The sequence below is a fragment of the Cervus canadensis genome, chromosome 23 (genome assembly GCF_019320065.1).
Source record: "Cervus canadensis isolate Bull #8, Minnesota chromosome 23, ASM1932006v1, whole genome shotgun sequence".
NCBI lineage: Eukaryota > Metazoa > Chordata > Mammalia > Artiodactyla > Cervidae > Cervus > Cervus canadensis.
The window spans coordinates 17588485-17610579 of NC_057408.1; the positions used below are offsets into that span (position 1 = coordinate 17588485).

Consider the following 22095-nt stretch of genomic DNA (forward strand, 5'->3'; position numbering starts at 1 on the left):
CTCTGTGCACTGGGGGCTTCCTTCACCCCCATAGGGGTCCCACTCACTCAAGGGGGCGTTTTATGGGTCGGCAGCGGGAACCGCGGAACCATTTTCCTCTGATTCCCTGAATAATGGAGGATAATAATCTTTCCTCTCCCTCCATGCTTTTCTGCACCAAACACAAAAATAACCACCAAACACTAACGCTGCCAGAGATGACAAGCGATGTCCCCAAACTAAAGACAAGGGAGCCACACCAGCCACCTCTGATTCCTGAGGACGCTTCCTGCTCCCAAGATCCTTCTCCAGGAGGAAGTTGGGTGCATTGATCTGGACCATCCACTAGAGTGTAGGTGCCCTGCGGAAGCATCCTTGCTAGTGGAAGACAGGACCTCAGGCTCAAGGGACGGTCAGTGCTGAGCCCCTCAGAGGAAGCTTTCTGAGCCTTCAAAAGAAGACTTGAAATTTTAAAAAGAAATTACTTAGTTACTTGATTAAAATCAGAGATCACATACAGATAATATTTTAGCCCAAGCTAAATTCTACTGGAAAAAAAATCCAATAATCAAGAAAAGAATGAAGCGTTTCACATTCTTCTCTGCCCTCCATCTCCAACGCCTCGTGCCTGGAAACTTCCCTGGTGAGTCAAGGCTGCAGCGGCGGGGGAGACAGCAGAAGCTCCCCGGAAACGTAAACACAGAATCATCACAGAAGCCAGCTGGCCCACTGCTGGGACAAGCCCCAGACTCGAGGGCAGGACTCACCAGACACGTGCATACGTGTCCACAGCAGCGTTACAACAGCAAGATGGGGAAGCAACTCAGGTGTCACGGATGGATAATGGGTGAGTAAGGAGAGGAGACACATATGAGGGAACGCTACTCAGCCCTAAGAAGGAAGGAGTCTGACACCTGCCACAAAGCTGTGAACCTGGAGGACACGGTGCCTGCATGATTCCTCTTAAACAAAGTCCCTAAGCTCGTCAGATCCACAGAGGCAGAAGGTCCAAGGCAGGTTCTGGGGGCTGCCGAGTCAGTGTTTAATGGGAAGAGTTTCAGTCTGAGAAGACGGGAGATTTCTAGCAATGGATGGTGCACATGTGACTGTAGTTAATGCCACTGAACTGTGCATAAAAACAGCTCAGCCGGTGAATTTCATGTGTATTTTGCCTCACACACTCAGTGTTGATGAAACATAAAACTTTTTCCTTCCTGTGGCACGGACAACACCTACTGTGACTCGGCACCTACTGTGTGCCAGGGTCCCGGCAGTGCACACAGGTACAAGTCCATGGATTCACCAACACATGGACACACCCAGCACGTGCTCACCAACACTGGGGTCCTTACTTCCTAGCCTGAGGACTGATTTGGTGAGACAGTGTCGGGTGGCGGGGAAGTGATATTTCTGGAAATGAGGAAGAGGTGGGTGATGGATGTGAATGGTGGCTGACATGGGGACCAGCAAGGAGATGCAAGGCCAGCTCAGTCTCTGGTGACATAGTCCTGAATTCTGTTCCCTGATTCTTGCATAAATCGTTTCTTCCTCGGATTGTATGGAGCTATTGCTACTTAGAAAGTCCAAACACGTCTTTAGAAGCAGAATCCAAAAACTGGGTCTAGTTAAGACAACTGGAAATGACAGCCCAGGAATCAGACAACCAAACAATGAAGGAAGCGAAACCAATTTACTAAAATTTACATTTAAATTTGATCTGCAGCCAGGGTCACCAGGCTCCCAGTGGAGCCCACTCACAGCTGTTACCCGAGGACCGGGCTCTGCATCTCTGAATAATGAGCTGACCACATTGGGTGAACTTGGACACGACCCCAGATGTCGAGGGGCTCTTGGGGAGGGGCTATGGGAGCTCTGACCTGCTCCGCCTGGATGGGGGTGGGGGTGTTCAAGTCCAAGGTCTGCCCACCCCTGGAAGCTGGAGCTGGAGAGTAGGCAGGCAGCGAACCCTCCACCACTCCGTGAGGAAATGCAGGTGACACTGCGCAAGGTGACACAGTCACATCGTCAGACACGCAGCGGCTCCTCTCTCCTGACCCAGCCCTGACGCCATCCCCTCCGGCCTTCCCTACATGTGCCTGAGACCTTCCGGGATGCGTGCAGCACACAAACAACTGTGAGCTCTGGGTGACACCCTACCCCGTGGAGGATGCTTCCACCTGTACCTCTCAGGTCAGCAGCCGGGCGGGAGGTCCACCGGCTGCTCAGACACCAGCCCCAGCACCTTCAGAGCCAGCGCGGGAGCAGGGCGCCTGGAAGAGTTCCCAGGTCCCCTTCTTCTGGTCCAGGATGACAGGACTTGAGTTTACAGCACAGCACTCTCTAGGGCGGGCATTTTAGCTCCGCATTGTCCAAGCTTCTGGGCCTGGCTGGTAGGATGGGTGAGAAGGCCGCTGACCAAGAGACTCAGTGAGTTCTCAGAACTGGCAGGAATTTGGAGCCTCTGCCAGCAGTGGACAACCTGGTGCCCCTGCCATGCCAGTGGCTCTCTCCCCCGAACCAGAGCTGGTACGGCGGGTCCAGGGCCCATAGTTTCAACCACCAACGGGGCAGGGGTGCCTAAGGCCACCAGGCCGTGGGTGCCTCTCCCTCCCCGGGCCCGGCTGCCTCCAGGCCGCAACTCGAGTCCAGCCCTAGGTCCCCGCTGACCCCCACCACCCCGGCTGGTTCCGTCTCCGCCGCCCCCAGCCCTGCCCAGCCCGGCCGCCTGTCCCAGCCCCAGTCCAGCCCGGGTGCCCTTGCCAGCTGCCCCGGCCCACGCTTACCCGCTCCTCTTCGGCGCGAATGTCCGGCATGGTGCTGAGGCAGAGGCCGACCGCCGTGACGGCCACGAAGGCCACGGACACGCAGGCGAAGAGCTTGCCGGCCGGGCCCGAGCGCGGGTCGTCCACCACGTCACGCAGGCGCCGCCGGCCGCGCGCCAGCCGTCCGCCAGGTCTCGGGGCGCAGGCCGGGCTCCCCGGCGCCCCGCGCTCCGCCGGCCCCGCGCGCGCCTCGGCCGCCTCCTCCTCGCGGCGGCGCAGGCGGCGCAGGCAGCAGCGCTCCAGGCGCGCCTCGTCGATGCCCCAGTAGGCCAGCTCGTCGCGGAAGGCCAGGGCGCACGGGCCGCGCAGCAGCCGCAGCTTTCCGGCACGCAGCAGCGCCACTATGGCGCGGAAAGCGCACGGGCTGCGGTCGAAGAAGAACTCGTCGCGGCTCACGTCGTAGTCGTCGCACACGCGCAACAGCTCGTCGTGGCCGCGGCAGGCGCGCAGGCGCTCGAGGCGCGCGAGGGGACAGCGGGCCAGCGCGGCCCAGGCCAGGCGCACGCGGCAGCCGCCCACGTTGATGATGACGTGCCGGGCGCGCGCCCCGCCGCCGCCGCCCCGTCGCTCCGCGGGCCCGGGCAGCAGGGCCATGGCCAAGTGCCGCGCCGGGGTCAGGAGGCTGGGCCTGCAAAGGAACGGAGCGCGTGTTAGGCCGCGGGCCGGATGGAGCTGGGGCCACCCTGCCTGCGCGCGACCCAGGGGCCTGGGACCAAACGGAACCCAGGGCTCCACCGGCCCCGCCGCTCAGTGCTTCTCCCATCCCTGAGGCTCCCCTTTACATCTGCGTATCTGTTTGGAAACAGGGTCCCTGACTCAGGAACCACATCACAGAAGTTGCATGGACTCCTGTGGGTTCTTTTCCACACTACTGACGGGAGGTTCCGGTCCTCCCCGAATCCTGCCAGGATGGTCCCCCCCAGTGCTTGTTAACACGATGGGGCCGCGCTCGGGCACCAGGTGCTTCCCTGAACTGTGGCCACAGGGACGGAGCACAGAAAGCAAGCAGGCACCAGCCCAGAGCCTCTTTACTGGGCAGTCTGAGGGAGGACATGGGCCGGGCAGTCCTCTGGAGGGGAGAGAGACGGTTCTCAGAGTGTGGACTGAGGGCCGACAGCACCGAAATTATCAGGAGAAACTGCGAAATATATATATTCCTGGCTCTCCACTTAAAATTCAGAGTGACTCGAAAACTGCATACTAAGGACCCCCAAATATCCTCCCATTAAAGCAAGGATGGAAAAAAGAAAAAAAAACCATCAGAATTGACTTTTTTGGAACTCCAGACACTAACCAAAGGGTAGCAGCAGCCAGGGGACACGAGAAAGAACCCTGAATCTCCGCAACAACATTAACTCAGCACTTTAACCTGCCCCCAGCTTCACAATAGCCTTGAAGGTGACACCCCGCATTCTTGGCACTAGGCCCAGCACTGGGAGGGGGAGAGTGCATCCCACTCTGGGGGAACGTACCTGTTGGCACCTTTCTGGTCGCTCCCCTGAAAGACCCTCAGAGGGCCTGCCTGTACCTCCCCTGACTCGGGGCCCTCCCAGGGCGGAGGTGGCCGCCTGAGCAGTTTGTGGAAACCACTTACATGAGAATGTTTGCCAAGACAAGGGACGAACTTTGTGTTGAGGCAAACAACAGGCTAACCAGAAGGCTAGGGAGAAGAGGCTGGGGAATGAGACGCTTTGGAAGAGCTCTGACGAATTCCTGGAAACCTAGAATGTGGTTCACATGTCTGGGGCCATGGGCATGCTCTGGAAAGACCTGAGAAGCCTCCACCCTCCCCTGCACCCCCATGTAGGCTCTGCATCAGGGAGAGGTGAAGGGGGTGGGGGGCGTGCGGTGAGGAACAGCCTGCTGGTGTTGAAGTGCCCAGACACACACAACTCATCTGCAGAAACTGGTTTTTGTTTCTGTTCAAGGCATTTCAGATGCTCTGTCTAATCACTTTCTGACCATTAAGCTAATGCAACAGAGACAAAAGACAAAAAATACAAGACAAAGACAAAAAATACAGACTTTGCATAATTTATCAGGAAACAAGAGCCCTGAAATGCTTCCCCATCCGCCATGTGGGGTATAGGAGGCATTTAAGCACTGTAGATTAAAAAAAAGATTTAATAGAAAAAATGGGCAAAATATCACTGAGTTTATAGTAAAGGGGGAAAAATAGCCTTTAAATATATGAAAAGATGCCCCAGTTCATTCCTTACAGCAAAAGTAAACACCTCAAGTTGCCGCAGGTATTGTGTTATAGGGTGGGAGAGGTTGAGGACACAGTTTATTGCATTTGCTTCTGACAGGTGGTAACTGGTAAGCCATCATGACGGGAGGTGGAAGGTTTGAACTCACCCTGTGCGAAGCAGGGATGTTTGTCCTTACACACTAGGGAAAGGGTCCCTATATCCTAGTGAAAGAAATCTGCCCTGGGGAGAGGATTATAAGATTTCTCTGCCTGCCTCTTTGAGAATACATGTCTAAAAATCCTACCTGCACAGTAGGTATGAGGTTGAAACTTATGTCTCAATGACAGAAACCTAAGAAATTATCACCCATGAGAGAAGGTCTCAAGTTGACCACATCCAGAGACTCTGGTTAAACCACACACAGAATCACCTGGGGCAGCTCTGCTCCCAGGGGCATCAGGGAGGCCTGGGATGATTTTGGTTGTCATGACTAGATAAGACAATTTCCCACTGGTGTCTGGTGGGAAGAAGTCAGGGGTGCCATGAAATCATACAGTGCAAGCGCACAATACCCTAGAACAAGGGCAGACCCAGCCCAATGCCAACAGCACTGCGGGTCTGGAGGGACGAGCTTGCCACTGAAGCCTCATAGGTTCCCACTGGTGAAGCCCTGACAGATGAATTTACAAACTGAAATTATGAAATACACAGGGCAGAATCCCACCTGAGCAAACATCGGCAGACACAGGAGTAATAGGTTTGGGCTCTGGTGGGAGGATTATCAAAAATAATTCAAGACATCAAAGAAGGAATTAAAAACCCCAGAGGAAGAAAGATATTATCAAAAAGACTAGGAGAATCTGAAAATGAAACCCAGTTTCCAGAAATGAATAAATGAGACTGAAAATAGAGATGGTCAGTTTGGGGTCAAGCTGGGTCAAGTTGAGGTCAAGCTGAGTTAGATTAGGCCAGGTTGGGATCATGCTGGGTCAGGTTGAGGGCAGGTTGAGGGCAGGCTGGGTCAGGTTGGGTCTGGTTGAGGTCATGTTGGGTCTGGTTGAGGTCAGTTTGAGGTCATGTTGGGTCAGGTTGAGGTCAGGTTGAGGTCATGCTGGGTCTGGTTGAGGTCAGATTGGGTCTGGTTGAGGTCAGGTTGGGTCAGGTTGGGTCTGGTTGAGGTCATGTTGGGTCTGGTTGAGGTCAGGTTGAGGTCAGGTTGAGGTCATGCTGGGTCTGGTTGAGGTCACATTGGGTCTGGTTGAGGTCAGGTTGGGTCAGGTTGAGTTCGGCTGGGTCAGGTTCTCTCGCAGGAACCCTCCAAAAGGAGTCAACAGAAGACAGACAACACAGACAAGAGCACATACGAAGATAAAGTGAAGTTATAAATACTTTTCAGTAGGAATCCCAAGGGAAGGAAACTGAAGATAGGAGACATCCGGCTGCAGCTTGGAGTGACCACAGGATGGGGAACACCCCCACCTGGCACTTTTCAGGGAGACCTGGGGATCTCAGTCCTAGAGGACCTGACTTTGCGGTACTTTGGGGGAGACGTCACCCCATTCCTGGATCCTGGGAGCTGCAGGCAGGGCAGTACCCATTAGGGATGTTGCTTCTGGGGGGTCTGCAAGGGGGACGTCAGAGGGGTGTGTGTGAGTGAAAATGAAAAGGGGGAAAAACACACAAGATTAGACAGGGGTCTCAAATATCAGAAGACCAACCCACAGTTGGAGAAATGTTTATTCTGTAGCTGAATTTACCAATGAACTGGAACAGACTAAAACCTGTTTAGTAGAGGTAAACCTTTGGCTCTCACAAGAGAACTGAAGTATTCTTCTCTAGGAAAAATGTATTTCCTTGTGCAAAACAGATACCTTCCTATTTGGAGGAGGTGACCTTTAAAATGAGCCTATTTGGAAAACTCAGCAGTGGCCGCAGGACTGGAAAAGGTCCATTTTCATTCCAATCCCTAAGAAAGGCAATGCCAAAGAATGCTCAAACTACCACACAATTGCACTCATCTCACACTCTAGCAAAGTAAGGCTCAAGATTCTCCAAGCCAGGCTTCAACAGTACGTGAACTGTGAACTTCCAGATGTTCAAGCTGGTTTTAGAAAAGGCAGAGGAACCAGAGATCGAATTGCCAACATCCGCTGGATCATCGAAAAAGCAAGAGAGTTCCAGAAAAACATCCATTTCTGCTTTATTGACTATGCCAGTGCCTTTGACTGTGTGGATCACAATAAATTGTGGAAAATTCTGAAAGAGATGAGAATACCAGACCACCTGACATGCCTCTTGAGAAACCTGTATGCAGGTCAGGAAGCAACAGTTAGAACTGGACATGGAACAACAGACTGGTTCCAAATAGGAAAAGGAGTACGTCAGGGCTGTATATTGTCACCATGCTTATTTAACTTATATGCAGGGTACATCATGAGAAATGCTGGGCTGGAGGAAGCACAAGCTGGAATCAAAATTGCCAGGAGAAATATCAATAACCTCAGATATGCAGATGACGCCACCCTTATGGCAGAAAGTGAAGAAGAACTAAAAGAGCCCTCTTGACTGAAAGCTTGAAAGAGGACGCAGTCGAAATGTGGCTTAACGCTCACATGCAGAAAACTTAAGATCATGGCATCCCGCCCATTCACTTTCATGGCAAATAGATGGAGAAACAGTGGAAACAGTGTCAGACTTTATTTTCTTGGGCTCCAAAATCACTGCAGATGGTGACTGCAGCCATGAAATTAAAAGACACTTACTCCTTGGAAGAAAAGTTATGACCAATCTAGACAGCATGTTAAAAAGCAGAGACATTACTTTGTCAATAAACGTATGTCTAGTCAAGGCTATGGTTTTTCCAGTGGTCATGTATAGATGTGAGAGTTGGACTATACAGAAAGCTGAGGGATGAAGAATGGCTGCTTCTGAACTGTGTTGTTAGAGAAGACTCTTGAGAGTCCCTTGGACTGCAAGGAGATCCAACCAGTCCATCCTAAAGGAAATCAGTCCTGAATGTTCATTGGAAGGACTGATGCTGAAGCTGAAACTCCAATACTTTGGCCACCTGAAGAACTGACTCTTTTGAAAAGACCCTGATGCTGGGAAAGATTGAAGGCAGGCGGAGAAGGGGACAACAGAGGATGAGATGGCTGGGTGGCATCACCGACTCGATGGGCATGAGTTTGGGTAAACTCCGGGAGTTGGTGATGGACAGGGAGGCCTGGTGTGCTGCAGTCCATGGGGTCGCAAAGAATCAGACACAACTAAGTGACTGAACTGAACTGAACTGTGCCTTGGTGGGGAGCCACGCTGCTGGGCCCCTGGGGCCCCACATCCTCCCACGGGTGCACGTACTGATGGACTCCCAGGCTTTAGCACCTGCATCTTTAGTGGGGACGTTCTCAGGCTCCGGGGTCCACCTGCCTGCCCAGCACAGGCCAAGCAGGAGTGAATGGTGAGGGAGGCTCCTGCCCCAGGGGGAGTGGGGCGGGGTCTGGGGGAGCTCCCAGTGGGGACAGCGCACCCCAGAGATGGGCCACTGCAGAGCGCCTCCAGCCTGCCCACCCCTGTGGGCTTGGAGAGGGCTTTGTCTCCTCGCTTGAGAGCCAAGCTCGGTCAGGGAAGCACAGCGGGGGGTGCTCAGGAGACAGGCGCAGAGCCCCTTCCCACACCGCTTCTGCCATCAGCCCCCGGGTCTGCGGGGAGAGGGCCGTGCTCGCCCCCCCACTGAGGCCGCTCTGGTCCTCGCCTGGCCTGGTGCCCTTCCAGAGGCTCACTTTCGTTACAGCCGAAGTGCTTCACCTCTGAGTTGACACAGGTTCACGAGAACGAACACATGAGACCAGCCACGTGACAATCAGAAAACGTGATCTAAATGAGAAACGCTTTTCTCCAATCAACCAACTAGCACATGACTGTGGCTGAGCCAGTTTAAAATAAAAATGTGTCCAACCTCCTGACAATAAGGAGAACACAGGTTAATATTTGGTGAGACACTGCATTATTTTTCAATTCTTATTGTCCTATCAAGACAAACATCACATGAATTAAGATAAAAATCATCCACGTGTTAAGTACAAAGACCCAAAGGTAAAGAACTAATTTCAAATAAAACATGATTGTTAGGAAATTTCAGTCTTAAAGTACTATTAGGAGCATTCCTATAATTTCTGTCCAATTGTTAACCTCCAATGTGTTCAACCATTTTTTTTTTCCTGAAATGCATTTCTTTTCTATATGTCAAAATTACACAAATTGCAAATTACACTTCTAAAGTATATATATGAACAGAACCAAAAACATGCTAATTAGATCTATTTTCAGCCATGCTGTTGACAGAAAGTTTGATGATTATTTTTCAGTTATGATTTATGATAACTTCATATAGTCTCCAAATCTGTAAGGCACATAGAAATTTGATACCTAATAACTCTTATCCACAAAGCATGCTGGATATCATCATGCTTTATCATCATAAAGCATGATGCATATAGCAGAACTGCATATAATTGCCCCAAAGGTTTTTTAAAATTAAACTTTCAATTTTGAGATTGTAGAGATCCTTTTACCCAACTCGTGCAGTGGTAGCATCTCGCAAACCTCCAGGGTGCCGCCTCAGACACAGTCCAGACAAGGAGCGTCCATCACACCGCACCCCCAGCATCTCCATCCCTCCCAGCCCCACCCCGGCCTAACCTGGCCCCAGTGGTCTGTGCTCTGTCCCTGAGCTCCTGTCATCCCAAGCAGGATGTATAAGAGGACCCACGCTGTCAGGTAACCTGTGAGGACTGGGTCTTTTCGCTCAGCATAACTCTGAAGATTCACCAGATCATGGCTGGTGCAGTGCTCACAGTTGTATAACCCTCTCGAGGTGAAGGACAGCTGGCTCATTTCCAGGATTTGGCTGTTCAGAGCAAAGCTGCTACAAACATTTCCATAAATATCCCCCCATCATGTGGTTAAATACCCAGTGGAGCAAAAGTTTTTACTTTTTGATAAAGTCTAATTTACATTTTTTTCCTGACTGTGCTTTTGGTATCAAGAATAATGTGCTTGGTCCAACTTCCCAAAGATATTCCAGTGTTGTTTTCCCAAAATTAATGTTTACATTTTATACTTAAGTCTGTGATGCACTTTGACATAATTTTTGTACAAGGTGTGACCCTCACAGGAAATGCCTGTCAACCCCATTCTTGGAGGTGGGCATCCCCAAAGATTTTGAAAGCAAGCCATAAAATGTTTGTTAATCTTGTGATTTATAATAGAGTCATTTTAGAGAAATTCCACCTGCTCTGGAAACAAGCTACAACAAAATAAAACCAATGTATTTTTTTCTTCTAGAAATTTTACCCCATTTACATATTGAGTATCTAATGCGTCTTCATGTTCTTGATACTCAGTATCTTCCACCTTTTTTGTAAACTGTGTATAAGTATAAACATGTAAACAGTCAGATGTTTTGGGTGTCCACTGACTCTGATTTCTAAACAAATGCTGTTTCTAAAATTATTCTTAGAATAGCAGCTACTGAAAGTGCTTCTTAAAAAAAAAAGTGCTTCTAGTCTCTTCAGGATGATTCAGAATTTTCATACATTCCATTCATTGTAGGCACATCCGGCTGGGAGTCCAGCAGCCTGGGGACGTACTGTACTCACAGCTGAGAGGCGATGCACACCCGGTGTGGGTACCTGGAGCCCTCTGTTCAACCTCTGCCCGTCGGGAGTTTGAAATCAACAGCCTAGACGGCAGTGAATCTACCTCTAAGCGTCTGTGAAGTTCTGATAGTGCTACTGAATAAAGAGAAAAGAAACGCCCGATCTGCTCAGAGTGTGGATCTGAGCACACCAGCGCAGCTCGTAGGTTCCTGCAGCCAGACACTCTCTCTTGCTACATGATCGCACCTCAGCCCCCAGGACCGCTTCTCCCCAGAGCAGCTCACTTCTGATGGGAAGCAGGACAGGCCCCAGGTAAGCAGACGATAGGAAGCAGACTCCCGTGTGAGAGCACATGCATCAGTGGTCATCACAGACGGGCTCCTCCGGGAGGACTTGGAAAGTCTGAGTACATAGTGACTGGACAGGAAACCTAAGTCAAGCCCCACGTCTATGGTGCATACACTCTACACAGCGACAGAGGAGGGAGGAGAGAAAGAACACACGCCACCCTGGGGAACAAGACATCCGCACGGTCTGGAGAGAGGGTGCGGACCCTGCCCACCCCTTGACCCTGTGGTCACATCTGGCACCCTGGCAGCAATGGAGGGCAGTGGTCAGCCTCAGCAGCATCTGGCTCTGCCCTGGGCAAGACGAGCTCCAGTCAGACGCCCAGACCCAGGTCCCTGCGTCCAGAGAAGACGGGAGGCCTGGGGTCTTCAGAGTCAAGGACAAGGAAAGGAACAGGTGGGAGGGATGTCCCAGGGTGTGGAGTGAGAGGCCGCGAGATATAACCACACAAAGTGCACAGACCTTGGTTAGAGTCTACCAGAAAGCCTATAAAACACAGCTTGGGGACAACTGGGAAAATCTGAAATACTCATTATTGTTAATTTTCTTAGGTGTTATAATGGAATTGGTTATGGAAGAGAATGGCCTTATTTTTAGGAGATGCATGCCTAACTACTCAGGGATAACTGTCTCGGCTTCTGTAAACTACTTCCACATGGTTCATTCATCTCATATATATATGAACACACACACATATATACACATACATCTCATATATGTTATATATATACTTCTACACAGATGGCTAGGTTTTCACTGTACTACTCTTTCGACTTTAATGTATGTTTGAAATTTTTTACTTGAAAAGAGCGAGAAAGAAACAGCGCCCCCACAACCCAACCCAACAAAACACAATTCTGGTGATGTTCCTTTCCTCCTTATGAAGTAAGATGCAAAATAATGTACAACTTCCAGTTTTATTTATGGAGCTATTAATAATGATTATGTTGTGTGACAGCTAATTTTATGTATCAACTTGAGTGGGTCATGGGGTGCACCAGATATTTGTCAAATATTTTTCTGGGTGTTTCCAGTAAGGTGTTTTTGAATGAGATTAACATTTAATCTGTAGAGTGAAGCCAACTGCCCTCCCAGACGTGGGTGTCATATACGAAGGTTTTTTAAGATAAAAGCCCCAGACGCGGGTGTCGTACACAAAGGTGGTCGAGATAAAAGCCCACTAGGCAGCCAAGCCCGGCTGCCCCCTTAGCTTCCTCGGCCCCACAAGGCACCCCCCACTGCCCACGCTGGCTCCTTGGTCCTGCTCCTGGCGTTTCTGTGCAGGACGCTCACATCCTGACTGGGCTGAGGGTTATCCCACCTTCCCTTCCTGGCCTCTAGGACAGAACCTGGCCCAGCCTCAGGCACTGGAGCCCAGGCCAAGGACTGCGATCTGCCTTTGTGCTTTTCCTGGTCACAAGGTCACTCAGAACCAGCACACTGGTCATGACCGCCTGGGCCACATGACTTGACACGCGTCGTTCGTTCATGTACACAGCATGCTTTGACCTCCTTGGCAATGGTCCGTCTGTAGGGAATTCTCCGAAAGTTTGTTTCTTTTAAACAACCAGTCCCAGATTTGGGTTTTTGTTCTATAAACTTCTAGTTACTAATTTCTCACTTTGCAAACATCACTCACACCGTGGGCGTCGAAAGAAAAACAACTAGAGTAACAACGGAAATTCCTAGCGACCATAACATCACATCTAGCTGCACAGGAGAGACTTAGGCCCAGCAGCGAGGGAGCCTCCGTTCACTGCAAGGCTGAGAAACACAGAACAGCCCATCCCGGCCGCTGTAAGGGGAGGGAGCCCTCTGCCTTGCCCGCCAACAGCAGGTGCTGGCTGGCAGCAGGTGGGCAGGTGAGGGGGGCGTCCCAGATCTGGGCAGGTCGGTATGTGTGCTGCTGAGGGGATGAGGCCAAGAGTCTGTTTCTGTGACAATGATGCATGATGTGTGCCAGTGCTATGCAGGCTGGATTCTTGCCTGTAGGTGGGAAAGATGGAGCCGAAGCCGGGATCCTCAGTGCTGCTGCCCCAGGCAGCTCCTTGAAAGCTGCTGAAACCTCTCCAGATCTCAGGGTCCAGCTGGTGAATCAAGGGAGTGGATGAGATGATCCCAAGGCCTCCTCCAGACTCAAGGGTCATAAATAGCAGGTAAGAGTGGAGAAGATGGAAGGCCTGCTCTCTTGGAAAAAAGCCAGAGAGAGCGGGAGGATCAGGGAGGAAAAAAGCAGCAAGAGCTGAAGAGAAAAGAGACCTGGGCAGGGGGGCACAGCTGGGGGTGGGGGCACAGTTGGGGATGGGGGGGACACCCGGGGTGGGGGCACACCCAGGGGCAGGCGGGGATACCCAGAGTGGGGGGACACTTGGGGGCAGGGGGGCATGTGGGAGCAGGGGGGGACACCCGGGGAGGGGGGAGACACGTGGGGGTGTGGGGGGACCCATGGGGGCAGGTGGGGTCACCCAGAAACAGGTGGGGTCAGCCGGGGGCAAAGGGGACACTCGGGGGTGGGGGAGAACACCCGGGGGTGGGGGGGACACATAGGGGCATGGGGGGACATGCGGGGGCAGGTGGGGGGACATGCGGGGGCAGGTGGGGTCACCCGGGAACAGACGGGGTCACCCGGGGGCAGGAGGGGACGCCCGGGGGTGGGGGGTCACCCATAGGTGGGGGTTCACCTGGGGGCGTGGGGGTACACGTGGGGGCAGGGGTGACACCCGGGAGTGCAGGGGGCCACCCACACCAGGTGGGGGGGTCACCCGGGGGCCGGGGGACACCTGGCTGCAGAGGGTCCTGACACCTGGGGTCAGGTGGGGTCACCTGGGGGCAGGCAGGAAACCCGGGGTCAGGTGGACATGGTTCCACTCGGGAGGTTAGTACTCTCGGTCACCAGCTGACCCTTCAGTCTGGGTCCTGCGACACAGCCTTTAAGAATAAAGCCTCCCCGATGTTTCCTCAATGACCCTCGTGCTCCTGGGGTGAGCCATCCCGAGGAGGATGAGGCTGGCTGGACCCTGGCGCCCAGGGGACAGGACGGGAGGGCAGCGCCACAGGCTCTGCAGGGCCAAGCTTACCGTCTTGCCAGCAGTCCCCTCCCGCCCCAGAGCTCCTCGCGGCCGTCTCTCTCTCTCCCCACACTCTGCCTGTCTCAGTCTCTCCTGCCCTCCTCCCCAGCAGGGCCTCATACTCTAGGGGGGCTGGCCAGTCCATCCTGCCAGTTCTTTCCCCAAAGCTCTCTCCGCCTCTCGTTGGGCATGAACCTCTGAGGAAATCGCTGTTTTCTCAGCCCCCTTATGTTGAGATTCCCTGGGCCATGGCTTAATACCACAACTCCGTTTTCCCCGTGGGGGGTGGGGCCGCACACAGGACCCCTCAGCCCCGCTGCTTTCCCCGCATCAGGCTCATCCCCAGAGGCGTCCCCCGCCTCTGCTTGGGCTCCGCTGGCCCCTGAGATGACAAGTCCCCCTCCTGCAGGCACTGCGTCTAGACCCTGGTCGGCCACAGGCTTCTTGGAGAGTCCAGGACATGTGGCTCTGGACACATGTCACAGACACATACATGGTGGGTCTGGGGTCCTGAGGACTCTCTGACATGGGCTGTGGTCACAGGACTCCTGGGAAGAACCTGTATTTCAGGGCATGTTTATGTTTATTCCAAGCACCCACTTGGTTACATCGTGATGGTCATTGTATTTTCCTCAAACACGGTTCTCACTCCAGTCTACACGGTGTTGGACACTCTAAGGGCAGGGTTTTGAGTGGAAACGTAGCAGCTTCTCAGAACCTGCTCCTTGCCTCAGCTCCTCTGTCTCCATCAGTGAACTAGACAGACAGCTGTGGTGTTGCATGATAAATGTACAACTGTCACCTTTCGGCTCAAATGCAAGGCCCTGAACCACATCTCCCCTGCTTCAGGGGAGAGTTCTTTCTTGCTGGAGGCCAATCTGTGTCCCATGTCCTCACCCCACCTCCCAGAGTATTCCCTCCTCCAGCCCCCAGCCCAAGCTGCAGGGGTTCTTCGTAATCAGCAAATGAGCAACTCACAGGCAGACGTACCCTCCAGCCCCAGGCGGCCCCCAGCACAGCCTGCTCCTCGCCCTCCCTCCTGGACGAGGGTCTCCACGGTGCCTGCACCCCCTCACAGGGCACCCTCCTGGACGAGGGTCTCCACAGTGCTCCACCCCCCCACCCCCGCCACTTCACGGGGCTCTCAGGGGACCAATAGCATGTCCCTCTACAGCCCTCCCCTCTCTGGCCCACCTGGGGCTCCTCTGCCCCCCTACCTGTTCCCCCAAAGGCCTGATCCCTTCCTGGACGTCTCTGAGCTACCCCAGAGCCTGGGAGTTACTGGGGCTCAGGCCACTGCCCACCCAGCTCGGGGCCCTGCTGACCCCATGTGAGCCCCGCTGCCCCTCCAAGAACAATCGTCTCCGAGGCTGCTTGGGCCCCCTCACCCTCTGCCGGGTTCAAGTTCGGGTCCATAGACTTGGAGCATGAACCTCCTCTTGGATTTGAGGACGTCTCCCGGAGCCTGAGTGCCTACGGGTTGGAAAAAGCAGTTATGTTCCAGGACGATCGTAACTGCTAAGTCTGTTTCAATGTACAGGTTGAGGACTATAATTAGCACATCTGTATGCAAACGTCTGCTGCATCAGTTTTCTCTGAAATCTCTGTTCACGTGGTGCCTCTGCTCCTGCGGCCAGAGAAGCAAGGCTGCCACAAAGCCCAGGCTCTGCGAGATGCTTCGGAGCTGCCAGGGCACGGAGGGCAGCCGCCCTGGCACTGGGGGCGGCTCACGGCCGACAGTTGGAGGAGGCGTCACCGGGGGGGCTTCCACTGGAGTGTGTCCCTCTGCAGCGTCCTGCAAATCCCCCCAGAGGTCTCTTGGGGACGGGGAAAGACCCTCAATGTGTCAGGGCCCCCAGTCAGCTTGTCTCCCCAGTCAGTTCCTAAGCCCACATAATAGAAGCTCTTTGATGCCTAAGACAGATCGAGAAATTACAGAGCCATCCAGAGCTTGTCCCCCGCCCCTCTGGAGGGGACCCCGTGGGGCTTCCTGAGCTAAGGGGCCAAGGTCCTGGTCCAGCCTGGCCCTGCATGCTGACCATGGAGCAGACGTTTATACAGGATGGAGCGACGGAAACTGCAGCAAACGGAAAGGGGCAGGTTTGAGGTTCTCAGAGTCACGGCCACTACTTCTCCTGCCCTCTGCTGTCTCTGGTGGGCTGGGTGGGGGGGTGTTGTGTGGACCTGCATCTCCCCTCCTGAGACTAGAGGCTGCAGCCTGAGGGCACAGGGCTGGCCGGGACCCGCCTGCAGACCCTCTGTGCTCCGGGGCCTGCAGTGCGGGTCTCCGGGCTGGCCGCCAGAAGGAGGCCTGAGGCCCCTCCCGCCTCCCCGTGAAGACCGGGAGATCCCCGTGACCCGGGGAGAGCAGCGGCCTTCTCACGGCCCTGGACTCCCTTAGCTCCCTGAGCAGGAAGCGGACAGTTTCCAGATCATTGAATTTTTACTTTACAGTCAGGACGGTTCTTAATTGGTAATTTCTTTCTTAAATCAACTTTATTAAGCAAGTGATGAATCATTCCCACACTGTCTGCTGCAGAATGTGACGTACATAAGCCGCTTCCACGTGATCCCTGTGGTGCTGCGGGTCCCTGCCGGCTGTCGCCACAGGGACGTGGGGCCAAGGCGGGGGGACCGTGGCCACCTGCTCCAGGGACGAGGAGGAGACCTGCCCGAGCTCTGCCAATGGCCAGATCCAGGTCGGAGGTAAAGCAGGAGGGGCCGCAAGAGGACAAACCAGCCTGAGCAGCCGTGGGAAGCAGCTCTGATGGCTGCAGGGCGACAGACAGACATACTGACTGAAATATGAGCAGAGTCTGTCAAGTTGGCAGATTCTCACAGGCTGAAAACATCCTTCTGAAGTGTCAGCAACTCGAGAGGCAAAGCAAGCCTGGAGAGACGTGCTGCCTCAGAGACAGAGGTGAAACACGACCCAGACCACCCAGATGTGGGTCTAAGGGACTAGGCGTTGGGGTGGGGGTGGGTCGCCGCTGGACTGGTTGCAGCCCGGTCCCCGTGCAGGACAGGGTTCATTTCACAGAGCTTTTTGTTAAAATCTTAACATGAGAGGAAGCTGGGTGCAGATATAGGAAAAGCCTGTGCTAATTTTTCAGCTTTTCTGTAAGTTTAAAATAGTTCAAATAAGAAGTTTCTTTATATCTAACTTTTTCCATTTCAACCCTGAGGTACTGGAACGAAAAGCACCTTGGGTCTGAATTTGATGAGTTTCAGTGATGCCTTCACACCCCTCTCCGCAAATATTAGCGCTAGGATTTTGTCAAAGGCAAAACCTGCTGGCATGCTCAGCCCACTTCTCTCTCTGTGTGTGTTCATCGCTCAGTCATGTCTGACTCTGCAACTTTATGGAGTGTAACCTGCCAGGCTCCTCTGTCCATGCAATTCTCCAGGCAAGAATACTGGAGTGGGTTGCCATTCCCTTCTCCAGGGGATCTTCCTGACTCAGGGATCGAACCCATATCTCCTGCATTGCAAGCAAATTCTTTACCATTTGAACCACCAGTATGACACAAAAAACATACACAACAAAATTTAAAAATAGATCAATTGGACTTGATTAAAATTAGACTTCTGTGCATTGAAAGACTATCAACAGATAGAAAAGACAATCCACAGAACAGGAAGAAATATTTGCAAATCATATACCTGATCAGAGTTTAGTATCAAGAAGATCCAAAGACCTCCTACAGCTAAACAAAAAGAGAAACAACTCAGCTTAAAAATGGGATAAGGACTTGAATAGACCTTTCTCCAAAGAAGGCAAATAGCCAACAAGCACCTGAAAAGATGCCCCATAGTACTTGTGTCTCGGGAAACGCAATCAAACCACAGTCCTGCCCAGCATCCCTCCACAGGCTTCTCTGATGCCTGCTGTCCTGTGGGCATTCAGCCTTCTCCTCATGTGGCCGAACCCCCTCACCAGCCTTGGAGTCAAGGGGGTCCAGCCATGCCTCTCCTCTGCCAGCGCTGTGACCTCTGGGCCCTTCTTATTTTTCTTCTCTCATCTCTTGATTTGCAGATGCCTCAGTTTTTCATTGGGCTTCCCTGGTGACTCAGTGGTAAAGCATCTGCCTGCCAGTGCAGGGGACACAGGTTCAATCCCTGGGTTGGGAAGATCCCCTGGAGGAGGAAATGGCAACCCACTCCAGTATTCTTGCCTAGAAAATCCCATGGACAGAGGAGCCTGGCAGGTTATGGTTCATGGGGTAGCAAAGAGGACATGACTGAGCAACTAAGCAACAAACAAAAACCCAACAATTTCTCATTCAACACACATGTTCACTGAGCTGCTAGCCCGGCCAGGCAACGGGCTAGACCCTGGGCTCTGAGGGGCTGGACCGAGTCACCGGGATCCTGGCAGCCTGGTCAGACCTCGGGCTGCCGGACACCCAGCTCTGCCACGCAGGGGCAAGTCACCCTGGCACCAGGACGAGGTTCTGTCTGGGGCACTGGGGCCCCTGCAGGTCTGGGCTGGTCCAGCACCGCAGGTCTCCAGGGCGACGCCGCAGTTGCTCTGACAACAGCTCCATAGTCTCCGTAATTAGGACCTCTGAGGAGACGCCTTTGCAGCCCCTAAGTGATGGGGGCGAGCTGTGACTTCAGAAAACAGCATTTTTAGAAGCAATGCTACTTCCTGTTGGTCAGTGGGAAGCCTTCTCCCCGTCTCCTTTTATCCATGGGTCAAAATAAGTAAAAACACATCCTGCTCCTGCAGAGTCTCAGGGCCCCCTGCCATGTGTGTTCCCCGAGGCCCCCTTTAAAGGGGCACAGCTGTGCGGCTCCTGCAGGGACCGGGTGTGACTCTGACAGGAGACCCTTCCTGGGAAGCACCCGTGTCGGCTACACTTCTCCCCCGGGGGGTCGGTCCCTCGGAGGCAGGGTGTGTCCCAGGCAGAAGCAGTGGGGAGGTTTGGCAGCAGGCTCTGGATAGGAGGCTGGGGGGGTCGGTGGGGCAGAGCCTGAAAGGGCTGCTAGTGTCGTCCCTGCTCCACAGCTGGGCTGACGAAAGACGATTCCACAGACAAGGGGTCTCACTTCCTGATTTCATCACTCACCATGGGAGTCCCATGGGGGTCTCGTGGTTACTGGTTCGGAGTCGGTGCTCTCACGGCTATGGCCCAGTTCAATCCCTGGTCGGGGACCTGAGATTTCACAAGCCACATGACACAGCCAGAAAAATAAAATGAAATAAGAAAACCTTACAAAACTGTAGCAATCAAAAGTGTATCACTGGCATAAAGATGGATTTATGACCAATGGAATGGAACTGAGAGCCAGGAAATAAACCCTCGAATACACAGGTAAATGGTGCCAAGACCATTCAAGGTGGAAAACCATCTTTTCAACAGAGGGTGTTGGGAAAACTGCATATCTGTATGCAAGAAAGGAAGCGGGATCCTTATACCCTTACATAGGATACAGGATACAGGCTTAGATCCTATATCTTACACTATATAAAGAAATTAACTCAAAACAGATTAAAGACTTAAACATAAGAGCTAAAGCCACAAAACTCTTAGAAGAAAAAATAGGACCAAAGTTTCATGACGCTGGATTTGGTAGTGATTTCTTGGATATGACACCAAGTGTGTGCTGAGTCCCTCAGTCGTGTCCGACTCTCTGCAACTCCACGGACTATAGCCCACCAGGATCCTCTATCCATGGGGATTCTCCAGGCAAGAATACTGGAGTGGGTTACCACACAGGGTGGTAACCTCCAGGGGACTTTCCCAATCAGGGATTGAACCCAGGCCTCCCATATTACAGTCGGATTCTTTACCATCTAAGCCACTAGGGAAGTCCAAGAATACTGGAGTGGGTAGCCTATCCCTTCTCCAGGGGATGTTCCTGACCCAGGAATCAACCTGGGGTCTCCTGCACTGCAGGCAGATTCTTTACCAGCTGAGCTACAAAAGCAGAAGTAAAATAAGGAAAAGTAGATTAACTGGATTTTATCAACATTAAATAATTTTGTTTATGAAAGAACACTATCCACAGAGTGGAAAGATCAGAATGTAAGAAGAAAATATTTTCAAGTCATATATCTGATCAAGGATTGGTATCTAGAACACATGGAGAAGTCCTGCAACTCAAAAACAACAACAGCAACAGAACAATTTTAAAAGTGGACAAAGGGCTTGAACAAATATTTCTCCAAAAAAAAAATATAAGCACATGAAAAGATGCTCTAATAACACTGGTCATTAGAGAAATGAAAATCAAAACCACAATAAGATACCACTTCACATCCATTAGGGTGGCTATTATAAGGAAAAACAAACAAACAGAAAAAGAGGATTGATGAAGATGTAGAGAAATTTGAACACTTGGGCATTCGTGTTGTTGTTCAGTCACTAAGTTGTGCCCGACTCTTTACAACCCCACGGACTGCAGCCCACCAGGCTTCCCTGTCCTTCACCATCTCCCTGAGTTTGCTCAAACTCACGTCCATGAGTCAGTGATGCCATCCAACCATCTCGTCCTCTGTTCCCTTGGAGGTGGGAATATAGAATGGTATAGTCACTATGGAGAACAGTATGGTGGTCCAGCAAAAAATTAAAAACAGAATCACCATGTGGTCCAGTAATTCCACTCTATGTGTCCACCCAGAACTGAAAGCATCCGCGCTCACAACAGTGAAAGTGGGAGCAGCCCAAGTGTCCCCGAAGAGTGGGCAGGTCAGCAACACGTGTGACAGACATGGGAAATGTTATCATGTGTCATGAAAAGGGAAGAAATTCCAACACACGCTGCAGCGTGGGTCAACCTTGAGAACATCGCACTGAGTGACAGAAGCCAGCCACAAAAGGGCACATGCCGTGTGAAGTCCCTGGAGGAGTCAAGTTCACAGACAGGAAGCAGGGTGGGTGGGGTGGGGGAGGGGAGCGAGGGCTTCATCAGGACAGAGTTTCAACAGGAAAATGAGAAAGTTCTGGAGACGGAGGATGAGGGTAGGAACGCAAATGCATCTGATGCCACTAAGCTGCACACTTAAAGACGGTTAAAACGGTCACTTCTATGTTATGTATTGTTGTTGATTTACTTGCTAAGTCGTGTCTGACTTTTTGTGACCCCATGGACTGTAGCATGCTGGTTTCTGTCCATGGAATTCTCCATGCTACAATACTGGAGTGGGTTGCCATGTCTTTCCCCAGGGATCAAATTCGGGTCTTCTGCATTGTCAGGAGGATTCTTTACCGCTGAGCCAGCGGGGAAGCCCTATGTTATTTGTGTCTGTGTGCATGCGTGCCAAGTCGCTTCAGTCGTGTCCGACTCTTTGTGACCCTATGGACTGTAGCCCGCCAGGCTCCTGTGTCTGTGGGTTCTCCAGGCAAGAATTCAGAAGTGGGTTGCCCTGCCCTCCTCTGGGGGATCTCCCCGACCCAGGGATCGAACCTGCACCTCTTAGGTCTCCTGCGTTGGCAGGCATGCTCTTTACCACTGAACCACCAGGGAAGCCACATGTTATGCATAGTTTACTGCAACTAAAGAAAACAACTACTCTCCAAAACCACGCAGCTGCTTAGACCTTATTGCTGATCAGTTTTCAGATTACCGGGATCACGAAGAAAGCACTGTTTTTATGTCCGAAACAGGAAACTTGGGTCCCTTAAGGAACTCGGCCTCTGCCTTGTGCACTTTCCTCCCAGCACACGCAGCGGCTCCCATTTCTGTTCTTTCCTCTCTGCTACAGTATCCCTCTCAGAAGGCCGTTCAGAAGGTTCAGAGCAGACCGTGCAAAGCTCGCACTAGACTAGACATGCACTAGGCTTGCTGGAAATACCCGTTGTGTTTTGTGCTGTGAGCTCAGAAGCAGAGACTGCGGCTTCTCAGAAACTGACAGCTGCACAGCCCCAGGGACCCCTCCTGCCTGCCCTCCTGGGGCGTCACAAGCATGCGGCCTCCGGGGCATGGGGGTACTCCCCCAGGCCACGGCTGGCGGCTCTGGGTTCTCCCCGGAAGAGGCAGGATGGGCTGCAGTCTGACCCAGACTGAGCGTCAGGCGATTCTG

General features: G+C 52.6%; 1 protein-coding gene across 4 annotated transcripts in view; it reads right to left on the minus strand.

Moving 5' to 3' along the window:
- The window catches only part of KCNG2 (potassium voltage-gated channel modifier subfamily G member 2), a 53684-nt gene that overhangs the window by 19594 nt on the left and 11995 nt on the right, over positions 1-22095 (minus strand). For 3 of the 4 annotated variants that reach the window (XM_043444378.1, XM_043444376.1, XM_043444377.1), the window contains exon 2: positions 2763-3429. In XM_043444378.1, coding sequence (XP_043300313.1) covers positions 2763-3395 — 633 coding nt within the window. In that variant the 5' untranslated portion in view covers positions 3396-3429. Of the gene's footprint in view, positions 1-2762; positions 3430-9691; positions 10314-22095 lie in introns of those variants that run through there. The other variant, XM_043444379.1, reaches the window with a different exon arrangement.